Source organism: Nothobranchius furzeri, chromosome 18, assembly GCF_043380555.1.
Source record: "Nothobranchius furzeri strain GRZ-AD chromosome 18, NfurGRZ-RIMD1, whole genome shotgun sequence".
In the NCBI taxonomy this organism is placed as follows: Eukaryota; Metazoa; Chordata; class Actinopteri; order Cyprinodontiformes; family Nothobranchiidae; genus Nothobranchius; species Nothobranchius furzeri.
The window spans coordinates 13,891,733-13,905,210 of NC_091758.1; the positions used below are offsets into that span (position 1 = coordinate 13,891,733).

At 42.9% G+C, this 13,478-nt stretch overlaps 1 protein-coding gene and 1 long non-coding RNA gene across 2 annotated transcripts; both read left to right on the top strand.

Moving 5' to 3' along the window:
• Positions 1-1,575: 1,575 nt before the first annotated feature.
• Positions 1,576-13,388, top strand: ppp1r35 (protein phosphatase 1, regulatory subunit 35). The gene is made up of 6 exons (XM_015969250.3): positions 1,576-1,714; positions 4,184-4,425; positions 4,511-4,586; positions 5,333-5,451; positions 12,692-12,782; positions 13,033-13,388. Exons 2-6 carry the CDS (start codon positions 4,189-4,191, stop codon positions 13,329-13,331), a joined length of 822 nt encoding a protein of 273 aa, XP_015824736.1. The 5' UTR covers positions 1,576-1,714; positions 4,184-4,188; the 3' UTR covers positions 13,332-13,388.
• Positions 9,231-9,846, top strand: LOC129163698 (uncharacterized). The gene is made up of 4 exons (XR_008563499.2): positions 9,231-9,384; positions 9,459-9,516; positions 9,589-9,659; positions 9,723-9,846. It is a non-coding gene; the product is annotated as an uncharacterized lncRNA (long non-coding RNA).
• Positions 13,389-13,478: the final 90 nt, after the last annotated feature.

Consider the following 13,478-nt stretch of genomic DNA (forward strand, 5'->3'; position numbering starts at 1 on the left):
ATGACATCCTGATGCAGAGTCAAACAGATGTTCTGCTTTGATCGTGTCAGAGTTGAGTGCAGACTTTCTCACCACTGACCATCACACGCTGCTCAGTATGCTGAGAAACTGGGTAGGTTTATCAGGATCTGAGCTGTCCATCTCCCTTACTTACGGTGTGCCCCAAGGTTCTGGTTTGGGGGATTACTGTTTTAGTTTATCTCCTCCCCTTCAGCACATGAGCATCCTAACGTTGTTTAGACCGTACCAAAGCTGGATGATGGACGACCTTCTACAGCTGAGTTAAGAAAGCACAAGCTTTTACTTAGGGGTGAGGACTCAGAGCTCCAGTTCATTCCTGCTTTATCGCCTTAGATTTCTTACCAAGTTTAGCATCAACATGTCTTACCCAGAACTGGAAACTGTTATCCCACTATTTACACACCACTGGGCTGCTTTTCCAGTTCCCCTGGCTCCAGATTTCTGCTAGAGTCTGTTGTCAGACCTCAGTTTTAGTTTACAGAGCTTTACATAGGAATCACCAGCGTACAGACAGCTTTGCTCACCTTACATGCCCATCAGGTCAGTGAAGTCATGTGATTAAGGCTGGCTTACCAGTTGTCCAGCACAATTGGTCAAATATTGTTGGAGATGCAGCATTTGCAACCGTTGCTCCTAGACAATGCAAAACTCCTGAGATCCAAGCTCTCTGTGGTCTTTTTAAACACCATTGATTTTTAAATCTATTTTATCTTATAGCAATTGGCGTTAGAATCTCTCTTTCATTTTATGAAACAAAGTAAAAACACTAAATAACAAACTATGAAAACATGCAGGTGTTTAAAACAATTTAAAATCCCCCTGGCAGGTTTGGGGTAAACTCATCTGATGGCCGAAGTGTAAAACATATAAAATATTTATAATATAAAAACATATATATTAGAAAATGGTTTTTGGTGTTTTTTTCAACAAAACCACCAAGAGCTAAAAGTGTTCAAGAGTTGTGTTGACATCTGGAAAATATTTATTCAGCCATCAAAGTTTCCCAATAAATATGCCCGTAGTTTTTTCTATGAAAATAAACATTAGGATGTTTCCTGTTTCAAAAAACAAAGCCAAAAAATGAAAATTTACATATAATTTAAACAACAGCAATAATAACAGCAATGTAATGATAATAATAATAATAATAATAAATTTAAAAAGTCACAATCATTAATGATTTAGTTTAGTTCGTTCAGTGGGGAAAACGGGGACACATTTCAATGTAACGCCTATACTTGCGGAAAAACACCGGAAACGGAAACAAAAAGTCAGATGGAAAGTCCTACTTCAAAGAAAACGCGGGTGATTTGTGTCTAAAACAGATGTAACCCGTTTAGTTAAGACTTCCTGAACCACTTAAACCAGGTTAAAACCCCGGAGGCTAACACCGATGCTGACGCGGGTACTCTTAACTACTGCAGCTAGTTACCGTAACTAGCCGGACACCTGCATTCTGGGTGGTTTCAGTTGTAACAGCCGCCGCTCCAGGCAAGTCTGTCGGTGCTCCGTAGCTCACTTCCTGTTAACCAGCAGATGCGGTCAGACCTGCATCAGGACCATCTCAGGGGGAGAGTCCAGAGAACACGCTGCCAGTCCTGCTTTTCTCCTTTCTAGTTGGGTCCCTGTGTCCGGTTTCCACCTCGGAGGAGTACGAAGAAGTCTTCTGATCCGACTTCTCCAGGAAGGAGCTGTATGTACCTGGTCAAACAGTTGTCTGACCGGACTCAGCCGTCGGTTTCCTTTGCCGTTATATAAAATCATTCCCGGTGTGCACCTGGACAGATTTAACTGGTAGGAGTGAAGGATGCTGGTTAACTTCACCTTTATTGTCGTGTTGGAATGAGTAAAACATGGACGAGCCTGATTCTGGTGGCGTCCATGCTGACATGACACACACAGCATCTGGAAAGCATTTACAGTTCTGCTGGACGGGAGGTCGGTAGATGAAATACAGTGAAATACATGTTGTAACCCTGCTTTGAAGACCTGACATTCAAAAGTGGTAAAAGAGCCTTTTTTTCACCAGATTACAGACATGTTTGCCCTTAAAGACCACAGCAAGACCTCCACCACGACGTGTCGGGCGTGGTGTGGTTAACACAGAGCAGTTTGGTGGACGTATTTCATTGAAGTGTACAAAGTGTCCATCTTGCTGCCGCGTCTCCGTAAGAAATAAATAAATAGTCCAACTTTTCTCTGGTGAACAGCTCATTTAAAATAAAGGATTTGTTTGAGATGGAGCGGGCGTTTAACAGGGCACCCTGAACTGAATCCTGGAGAACATTTGTCTTCTTAACCTGTTTGAGAGGGATGGGTCGTAAACATCTGGTGTTCTGGATTCTCCGGCCATGAATGCAGGTTATGTCTTTGCTGGTTGATAAATGAGCTGGAATAGGGAAACTCTTGGGTTTGTCAGCAGAAGACAACATTTTGGTGATTGTGACCTTTGGAAGACACACAGAAGACTGTTGCATCGTGGGAAGACTGTAGGGAGTGATGTTATTTGTGGTGGGGGTGTGAGAGATGGCCAAAGAAGGTGAAGATGGCTGGGATGCAAACCAACATGTCTGTGGAAGGGAATCCACCACAGATGTATATCTATGGGACTGCACAGCATACCGGATGTTAGCGGTTAGCATGCTAGAGCTATGTTGGTTAGGGTGAATACCATCTCGTCTGAAAAAGGAGAAACGGTTCCAAAACAGGTTAAAATTATCGATGAAACCAAAACTGTGGGACCTGCAAGCAGGCTGAAGCCAGGAGTAGAGAGAGAGCAGACGGCTAAAACGTCCATATCCACGAGAAACTGTGGGGATCGGGCCGGAGATGAAAACAGACATTCTGCTGCTCTTCAGAATGTCAAAGAGATGGTTCACATGCTGTTGAGTGATGACGGACTCCCGGCGTGTGACATCGTTTGATTCCACATGAATGATCACTCTTTTAACTGAAGCTGGGATGGAGTAGAGCAGACCAGGAAGTTTATCCAGGAGAGCAGGTATGGTGTCTGATGGAAAACATCTCGTCATGACGTTAAAAAAGAATCACCTACCAGCAAAGTGGTTGGTGGAAACAGTGGCCGAGGCGTAGAGGACTCCTGATTTGTGTTCCCATGGAGTAGTGGAGGATTCTGGGTTTGGGTTCCGGTGGTGCCGGGGAACTGGAGGGTTTGCCGTGGAGGAGCTCACCTCCTGACCCAGGGCAGGTGGTTCAGCGGTCCAGAATTTTGCATTGGGCATAAGAGGTTGAGGTCTGGGGGGAAGAGACTGTGGAGGTTGCTTCTCCCGGAGGCTCCTGCTGGATGTCATCAGATGGTTCAGAAGGAGGAGGGCGCCTGGAGGTATCAGCTGGTTGTTCCAGGTCAGGTGGGGGGATGGGATCAACTACAGGGGCTCTCCCACGGCCACGTACCACAACCTCTGACCAAGGTGAAAATGGGTCAGGAGTAGAGCTGGAAGTTGGTAGTCGTGGTGCAGCAGGATCACAAGCAACGGTGACTTGGAGTAGAGAGTTCTACACGGATGTTTTATCTTCAAACTGACTGGCAATAGTCAGTACAGGGGTACAAGATCTCAAACTATCCAGCAGCATTTCCTTCTTTTGCTGTTCAGCGGAGTCGTCGTACATCCTCTTTAGGGTTTCCAATTCTCTTATTTGCTTTAGAAAGCATAAAGGCGTCATCGTGGGGCAGAAGGAACGGGTGGACAGACATTCAAAATAGCTTCAAATTTTAGCTGAGCTGCCTCTGTCAGATCCAAAAGTTTTGTATTCCAAATAAAGATCCAAGAGTCAAAGAATCCAAAAAGTAAACAGAGGTCCAACAAAATCACAGAATCCCAAGATTGGTGACAGGAAACAAACTGGTTTTAAGGTTTTAAGAGTAATTAGAGCACAAAAAATAGGAGCTGAAGTAAACTCGTCTGCAGACTTCTTATCTTCATCATCAAAGATGATGGTGATGAAGATGATGATGAAGGTGATGTTGTGATGATTATGATGAAGATGATGTTGGGGATGATGATGTGATGAAGATGAATATGTCAGTGATTAGGGTGATAATGATGATGTTGGAGATGAAGATGGTGATGATGGTAATGGAGATAATGTTGGTGATGAAGATGACTCATAGTTCTTCTCAAAAATCCTTTTTGTTTTCCAGTGAGGATGAGCTGCTCCACTCTTCATTCTCCTCCCCCATCTCCTCACCCTGTCCCATTGCCTATCTCCTCTTCTTCTGTGACCAGCTGTCCTGAACTGGACTTGTCAGTCACTCTTAGCCCCACCCCCATGATTGACGACACACAACAAAAGCTCCGCACACTGAAGCAGAGTGTGCTAAATGAGCAATCTCAGATGAATCGTTGCCAAAGCGGCCCGGCTGGGAACAAGAGGAGCACAAAGGTGTGTGTGTGTGTGTGTGCGTGTGTGTGTGTGTGTGTGTGCGCGCACGCACGCAGTGTGACTGTGTTTTTCTGATTCTATAAAGGAGATGTCTGAAGATCCAGTGACCATTACAGGAACAGCTGAGCCGCAGAAACTTCTTCCACTGCAGCCAGTTTTGAGTAAGGATACGGTACATCACCATGGTAACGAGAGCAGGAACACTGTACATCACCATGGTAATGAGAGCAGGAACACTGTACATCACCATGGTAACGAGAGCAGGAACACTGTACATCACCATGGTAACGAGAGCAGGAACACTGTACATCACCATGGTAACGAGAGCAGGAACACTGTACATCACCATGGTAACGAGAGCAGGAACACTGTACATCACCATGGTAACGAGAGCAGGAACACTGTACATCACCATGGTAACGAGAGCAGGAACACTGTACATCACCATGGTAACTGGAATACAAAAGTGTTTTGTGTTTGTATTTATTGCATTGCTTCATTCAGACTGACCTCAGCAACCTACTCTGTAGATCTAAACGGGTTCCTCACACAGAACACAGATCTAAAGTCATTATTAAACATCTAACATCACCTTGTGGTGAATGAAGAGCAGGGGTCAGAGGTCAAGAGCCAGCACCAGACAGATGTTTCTTCTCACTGTGCCAGTTTAGAGGACAAACTGGTTTGTGACTGGCTGGTTTTATGTGTTCATACGTAGAGTAAATGTATTTATTACCTTCCTGCACGTATGACATCAGGTCTTTAGTTTCTATTGTCCGCTTACTTTTTACTTTTATGGAGTTGAATCATATTCCTGATCTTTATTAATAATAATCTCAGTGGTAACAGCTCCCCCAACCACAGAACCACGTTAATCTCAACTCCATGTCTTTGTTTTTCATCCAAGGACCTCACAGACATTTGGTGGAACCTTCTTCTGCTCTGTCCAATCAGCATCCAAGCTGCCTGGAGAGGGCGGGGCTAAACACCACACTGGCGTTGAAGGCAAACCTTCAGTCACTGCAGGTTCGCTCTGATCATCTGACCCAGTCAGATCTCATGTGTTTGTTGCTTGTTTGGAGCTCTGGTGATTATCTGCATTCATTCATGCTTTTTGTTGTTTTTGGTAACAGCTTCTCGTTGGAGGCAACAATCAAAGTAACGTTTTCTGTTTGTGGATAAAAACCTCAGAATCATCTGTTTTTGACCTCCTCTGATATTTGGATCAGTTTGTCTTGTGAGCTGATGCTAACTGCACAGGGTTGCTGGTTTGTGTCCTGGCTAAACCCAAAAGCACTTCAGCGGCATAGCACCAGTGTTCTGTCCAAATGATTCCAGGGGATCCGTCTGAAGATCGTTGTTTGGATAGGAACGTTTTTCTCACAGGGCTTATAAGGTCAAAACACCCAAACTGCACACGGATCAGCCATTAGGACTGGAACTGTGAGAACCTCGTTAGTCTTTGCAGGAACCAGAGTGAAGCCGTCCTTCCTGTAGAAGGTACAATAGTTTGAATGCTGTATTGTTTTCCTGTTTCTCTTTATAGTTTATTATTCTGCTTCCATACGTCTTTTGGCATTTAACTACTTCCACAATTCTTCAACTATTTACACAATTTTGGTATCAAAACGGTCAGCTCGTTCAGCTTATGCTGGCAATGACTTTTGGTATTAAAATATTTTATATTTTTTGAGATATTCAGCTTTTTCTGCGATTTTTGGTCCCATTGAAACGAATGGGATTGCTCAATTTTCAGCTAAATCCTATCACTTTTTTCAACTCCTACTCTTATAGGTTAACTTTAAGCTAGAGACTTCATTCAAGTTTCAACAAACTCACAAGACTTTCAGCTATTACTGGTTAAAAAATCTTTTGCATATCTATTACAGTTTTTCTAAAATCACAGGTAGAAGTTGAGATATGGCTTGAGATTTTCAGAAAAAATCACAACAATTATAATGGGCAGAGATACGAGCAATGACCCTCCTTTGCTCCATTTCTGGCGTTGTCCTGAGAAAACCGTAAGTTCGATTGAAATGAGACGCACGCTGGCTTGCAGCTAACGGATATACCTTCGCACCTCTCCAACAAAGACGGGATAAAGGGAGGTCGCATGTGACGTACAGGGTCGCGCATTCAGCGTCAGATAGAAGACACGTCAGACTGATGGCATTTCTTTTTCAGGGCCTTTAGCTTTGATGTGACCTGCTTTTTGTCCCGCGTGACGCCCCGCTCAGTCAGTGTTTTCACCACTCTGTTGAACAGCTGGCCATCTCTCACCGTCCCCGTAAAAAGGCGACTAATCTGTTGGTCCGCTCGCACGGCCAAATGCTCCAAGGTCTCCACGTCCGTCTAGCCACTTCCTTCCGGCCGGCACCTGGCGTGCTGTACACATGACTAACGCGACCACCCTCTTTTGCGGGGGGGCCTCCCACAGTCACTCCAAAGGGATTAGCGGGGCTGACTCGCATTTAGCCGTCAGAGGTGAGGGGCTCATGCAACAATATTACTATCAAGCGAGGCGGAACGAATGCAGCAATATTCGCGCAACGCCATGCCAGCATGGTGCGTTTATAGACATACCATTGCGGTAATATTACGCCGATATGCCGGCATGGTGTGTCCTATAAAAGCACCAATTGAAACCCATGTTAAAGGAACAGAGATTTTCTCCTCCGATCGGCTTCAGACAGCTAAAATGTTCTCATCATAGCTTCTAGACAATTCATGGTAGGCACATAATAATTCACACAGACGACCATCAAAGCCTTCTGCCGCTCACGCTTTTTGAAAATTTCCAATAGGTGCAGCAGTTTTTGAATGGCGAAGAGCAACTGAGCTCTGTTAAATGAAACTGAGCTCACTTAAATGAAATATCGAAACAAAAATTTCCACCGACCACATATTTTATAGTACACTAAGGATATTCTCAAATTCGTTAGGTTATTTTGTCCCCTTCAAAGTGCTGTCTTTGGTTTTGCTGTTGGTATTACATTTTTTGTGCTACAATCCCCAGAAGGAGGACTGTGCCAGCTTTCCTCCATTTAAACCTCTTTAAAAAAAGGCACCTGTGGCCGACATACAGCTGAAATGTTCTCATATCTTCTAGAACATTCGTGGTAGGCACACAAGACTCCACACACATGACCACCAACGCCTTCTGCCGCTCACTCTTTTTGAATTTTTCGAATCGGTGCAGTACTTTTTGAATGGTGATGAGAAGTTTGGCAGGTCCAATTTCACTTCTGAAGGACAGATTTAAAGAGCAAGTAACGTCTAAATTAACTTTTTTTTTTGCTGATGAACTGTATAAATGAGTGTCTAATAGTGTTTTAAATGTGTGTATTCATTATTTTAGCATTTTGGTGCATTTTCTTTAAAAATTAAAAATTCTGCCTAAATACCACATTATAGCTCCACCTTCAGCTTAAAACATAGAATTTGACTCATTTTGAATAAATTTTAGCCAATGGCTAAAGAGTAAGATACTACGTAAACCAGTAGAGTACTACGTAGCAGCTCTGTGTCAAAGTTATAAAAGCATCGGGAGTCTCGGCCACGCCTTGTGGCGAGTTGGGAGTTGGATTTACAAGCGAGTGTAGGAGGCTAGCCGTAGTTCAGCATTAGCATATAGCATTAGCATATCCTAGTCTTTAGCATAGCTTTTAGTGTTATACATACTTATTTAGTGTTAGCTTGGCTGTTGGATATTGTAGTTTAGTTACTGTTTGGCTGTTAGTGTAATTAGGAAAGTAGTTCGGGTTTAGTGTTCCATATAGCGTTAGCATGGTGAGATGGTGTAGTGTAGTATGGTTGCGGAGCTCTGTCGGGTTGCACTCCTTTCCGCTGGACTTAGAAATTAGGCGCCAGTGGTTGCGTGTCTGGAAAAGATTCAGCTCCCGCCTGGTGCTGTAGTTTGCAACCAGCATTTTACCCGCGATTCTGCACGTCTCCGTTCCAAGAGGGAGGCTGTGCCCACCGTGGCTCTTCCGCGATTTAGATGCAGCCCACCGACTCTGCTTCCCCACCATGACGGGCTCCAGTCTGAGGTGAGTAAGCTAAATAAAAGTTTTAACATCTTCTAAAGACAATTCCCTTCCTAAATGCAAAGTTTGAGAGACGTGGTTCACTCCAGTTAGTTAATATCAGTCTACACTGCCTTCGGGCTAATTTGTCAAGTTCACAAAATGTGGAACGGGATGTAAGGTTAGAATCAGCGGCGAATCGGAACATATCTCGAAGCCCTGGCCGACAAAACGGTCCACATGACTGTCAGGCTCAGAGAAAATTCGGGTTGTTTTTGTGTCAGTCGGTAATTCTGCAACAGTGGCTCTAACTAACGCAGCACTAGTTGACAGACAGCATTACAGCATGAAATCCAGCACAGCGTGACCCGGTTCCGTGAGGAATTCTGTTCAGGAGGTCGCATTTCAGGATCTCCACATCATATGTGACTGACTTTTACGTTATAATAACGATCACACACTAGGAATGTTATAAAGCGCCTATATAGGACAGTTTCTTTTGTATTTTATCTGACTTTATAAACATCAATGTGATTCTATTTTTTTTTTCAGGCTAAATCTACCCAAGACACTGGCTGTCAGACTGATTTAGCAATCTGCAAGAATGCACTTGTCCAGGCTGACGTGGTGTTACAAAGGTGAATTATTTTTAATAATCTTCTATGTAAACATTTTATTACCTTCTAGTTTTAATTTGTTTTACAGATTGTTACAAGTGATTTTATGCTCTTTTAAACATTTATAAATGTGCTGCTTCTTTGTTTTTATAGAGCTCACAGCCTCAGTGTCTTGTGACACAGGGACCATGACAGAAATTCATCTTCCAGAAGGTCCCAGAGCATCCACACCCCCTGAAAAGACCAAGATGTGAGGTGTCTGCTGTTGATTCCAACTTCCACCTCAGTGACAGTGCAAGCTCAGTGAACTGTTCAAGGTAAAAAAAAATTAAAACATTTCTGAATTTTTAAGATATTAACAATTAAATAAGTATGTGATTACATCATGAAGGAGGCTACTGATTCTGGCCCTGTGACACTTGGTGGTGACGTGTGAGCTGATTCACCAGGTAAATAACTTAAATTAAATATTTTGTTTTTGCTATCAAAAGTAAATTAACTAATAACCTGCATTACTGCAGGACACTCAGCAAAATATGGACTCTACAACATGAGGCAGGCACACGTTAATAACTCTATAAGAGCACATAAGGTGAGCAACACCACATATTGTACACTGTCCTGGATTTGTTTTCTTTCTGCATCTCATCATTAGCCTGGCTGATCACCTGATAACTCCTGTCATCTGGTTATGACAGCATGAGGATGTCCTCACACACCTGTAACCTACCAGCTCATCTGGCAGAATAGAGAGAGAAGAGACAACACCACATCTCCTGCTCCTGGAAAGCCTTCAGCCATCCTTCGATGACTGAGAACCTCCATCAACTCTGTCTCCTGTCTGCCTACAATTATTATAATAAATATTGTGTTTGACAAGTTTTTTGTGCTGCCAAATATCTCATTTTGATTCCAGTTTTGATATTTTAATGGATATTTATAAATTACATTAATTGAATTATCACATTGTCGCATGTTTATCTAGCTCTTTTGTGATGAACTAAACTAGCACCTCACTGTTAAAAGCTTGTTTTAATTTCAAGCATGTTTAAGTATTTATGGACATGAACAAAAACAGGAAATATATAAATTGAGATTTATTTAATTAATATAACAAATAAGGGGGAAAGAGTCATTGAAAGGCACATTCTTCTGGAAGCTCCTGATCCTGACGACACCAGCAGGAGACCAGCTGCAGACACCAGAGGATCACCTGCAACCAAGAGCAGCTAGTATCAGTAAATAAATAATGAAATCAGGGCAGTTTTAGTGGGCTGAACACATTACAGAATAATTTTCTCATGGGATATTTTCATAACTTTATGCAGCAGACTGTAGCTTGAGCCCAGATCTCCTGGAGACCTGCTATCCAGCACGTTTCAGTGGATTTTCCTGCTTTAACAGGTTAGATAAGCTGTTAAGCAGCTCAGCTGTTTGTTGCTGATTAAAACCAGGTGTGTTGATGCAGATAAATCTCTAAAACATGCTGAATACTAGCTCTCGGGCCATGGAGACAAACCCTGCTGCTAATCTGATGCTATGGCTAACAGCTACTTACATTCAGAGATGGTTCTGTTGGATCGGTTCCGGTAATTTCAGGCAACTCACAAGCTCAAAACAATAAGGCTCATGTCCGCTTGTCTCCTCCAATTAGACTTGGTCCCTTTCTTCTCGAGTGTCTGGGTAAGGAGGGGGAGAAACGTCCTCCATTTCTAATGACTGCTCAGAGTGAAGGGAGCTAGCTTCGTCTAGTTAGCCGTCGTCTTCGTCATTGCCGCGGCTCCGCCCTCTCGGTCCTCCAGGCAACGCCTACCAATGTTGCAGTTTTTAAAATTGATACGTGGGTGGGGTAAGACTCTGAGGCACACTTGACATGCACTTTAAAGGCATTTCTCATTAACAGGAGTACAGCTGCAGGACTCCAACAGCCAGGGGGAAAGGCGGGAAAACAGTGCTGCTCTCTGATTGGTTGAGAGTGTTCAACCATTTTCTGTCCAAGCAGGATACAGCACCCACACATATGATACATCAGATCGACCAGCTTGGTCTCAGGAATCTTGTATTAAATTTTATATGCGTTATCTGTTACCAAGGTAACACAAGTGCATAAGTATATCCCCAAACAAGTCTTATTGAAATGAATGTGAAAAGCCTAATATTGAGCCTGTAACATACTGCTGTTTCTTATCTTTCTGAGCTCTATACACTTAAAACTAGCAGCATAGCTGATATTTTAACACCAGTCAGAAGGCAGGAACCGCCCCCTCCTCCTTCGCTGCTCTCTCATTGGCTGAGAGTTTTCAATCGTCCTCTGCCTAAAAGGAAATATGCACCCACACTTATGATACATCAATTCAACCTGCTTGGTCCCAGGAGTCTTGTATTAACTTGATATTGTGTTCTGCGTTACCATGGCAACATGCTTAGCAACAACATTTAACAACATTTTAGACACAACTGTATCAACATACTTTAATATAGAAATGTTATTCAAGGTTTAAAAGAGTCGTGTGACATTGTGCATTGCTTTATTAAAGCAGACTCCTGTCATCTGTTACCATGGCAACACCAGAACTACAAATAACTTTAAGTCTCATAGGAATGAATATAAAAAGCTGAATATTGAGCCAATAGCAGACTCCTGTTTTGATCTTTTTGAACTGTTTGTACTTAAAACTAGAAACACGTTCAATTTGATTGACCGTCAGAAGGTGGGAAAGTGCCCCGCTCCCTCCCAGCTCTCTGATTGGTTGAGAGAGGTCAATCATCTTCTGGCTAAATGGACTTACACACCCACACATGTGAGGCATCAAATCGATCGGCTTGGCCTAAGGAATCCATACATCCACATATAAATCCATCCATTCTTCTATCCATCCATCCAATAAACCATCTAACATCCATCCAACAGTCCATTTATCATTTCATTCATCCATCCCATATCAAGTCTGAATATATGTTAATCTATCAGCAAATATATAAATTCACAGTTCAGCCAATTGTAAAAATGTACCCATTAAACTATTCTCATTCAAATGCCAGCTGTTTAACATTTCAACTTTTGAGCTTTTAATCAATTTTCAGAGATGAAAGTTTTCTGCTGTTTAGCATTTTTATCCATTCTTCACCTATATTCTGAGTTTTATTACACTTGTTGGTGATTTTTGCTTCTAAATCTTTAAATACATTCAGCTCATTTTGAGTTTAGCTTAGTTTCAGCTTCACTTCAGCTATTCAGCAGCTTCAGAAATCCGTTTCTGAATTTAGCATATGCTGCTCATTTCACAGTTCAGCTAAATGTAAAGATTAAACTGTTTAACTTGTCCTACTGAAATCACAGGTGTTTAGACATTTTAGCTGTTAAGATTTTTATACAATGTTCAGATTTCAATTTTCTGCTGTTTAGGATAATTTTTCTCTATTATTCACTTACATTTTGTACTTTACTTGGTTGTTGGTGCTTTTTGCTTCTACATCTTCCAATACATTCAGCTCATTTTGACAGTTTTGCTTTGTTTCAGCTTACAGTTTCAGCTATCCAGCATTCAATCAGCATTTCTGCAAGAAATGCAAATGTTTCTAGTTCACATCTGATCTGGGGTCACCTGTGTGTCTGTCCTCCAGGATGCAGAGTTTAACTCTCAGAAAGTCCTTCAGGAGACTCTACAGAAGTCAGCGAGGACCAAGAGCCTGATCAACACCAGAGCTACTGAAGGTAACACCACTGTTCCATGGCTCAGTGGTGCCCTCTGGTGTTTAGAGAAGGGAGTGGAAGTGGGTCGGTACTAGCCTGACCAGCCAGCCCCACGCTTCCTTATGGGTTAGGGTTAGTGCTAGGTCGGTACCAGAAGCCTTGGTTTGTTGTTCATTGGTGTAACGCTTTCAAATAGCTTCCCTGCTTTTTTTAAATAACATGTGGTTCCATAAGTTTATTCTGATCTGTGTGTGTGTGTGTGTGTGTGTAGTGGTGAATGTCTCCCGCTCTCAGCTGCTGTTCACGTCGCTGGTCAGTGTTGATGTTCAGGAGGATCAGCTCATCAGTCAGGTGCTGCAGGACCGTCTCCTCCTGGCCCCCCCACCCTGCTGTAAAGACACCAAGACAACTGAGGGACCCTCACTCCTCTTTATGACCTCTGACCTGATCCATCAGAAGCCCCTCCCACTTAACGAGGAGCCGGTGTGCAAACGTTTGCCAGTGCCCTGCCCTGCCTACTCCACCTTTGACCTGTACAGCAGACAGAAATGCTGGGAGGCTACACTGTAAAACACACAGCTGTGTAAAGACGAGTTTTATATTTGTTAATAAAACCTTTTGATAGTTTTTGCAGATAAGCTTGGTCTGTTTTGAGGTGACGACCTCTGGGTTGAAACCGGCCTCCTGTCCACTAGAGCTGAATCTGTTTAGTTTCTC

Excerpts from the sequence above, each read along its gene's own strand:
- ppp1r35 (XM_015969250.3), top strand. The coding sequence starts at position 4,189 with ATGAGCTGCTCCACTCTTCATTCTCCTCCCCCATCTCCTCACCCTGTC. Across the intron at positions 4,426-4,510 it reads GGAACAAGAGGAGCACAAAG|GAGATGTCTGAAGATCCAGT; the intron begins GTGTGTGTGTGT and ends GATTCTATAAAG. Across the intron at positions 5,452-12,691 it reads CAAACCTTCAGTCACTGCAG|GATGCAGAGTTTAACTCTCA; the intron begins GTTCGCTCTGAT and ends TCTGTCCTCCAG.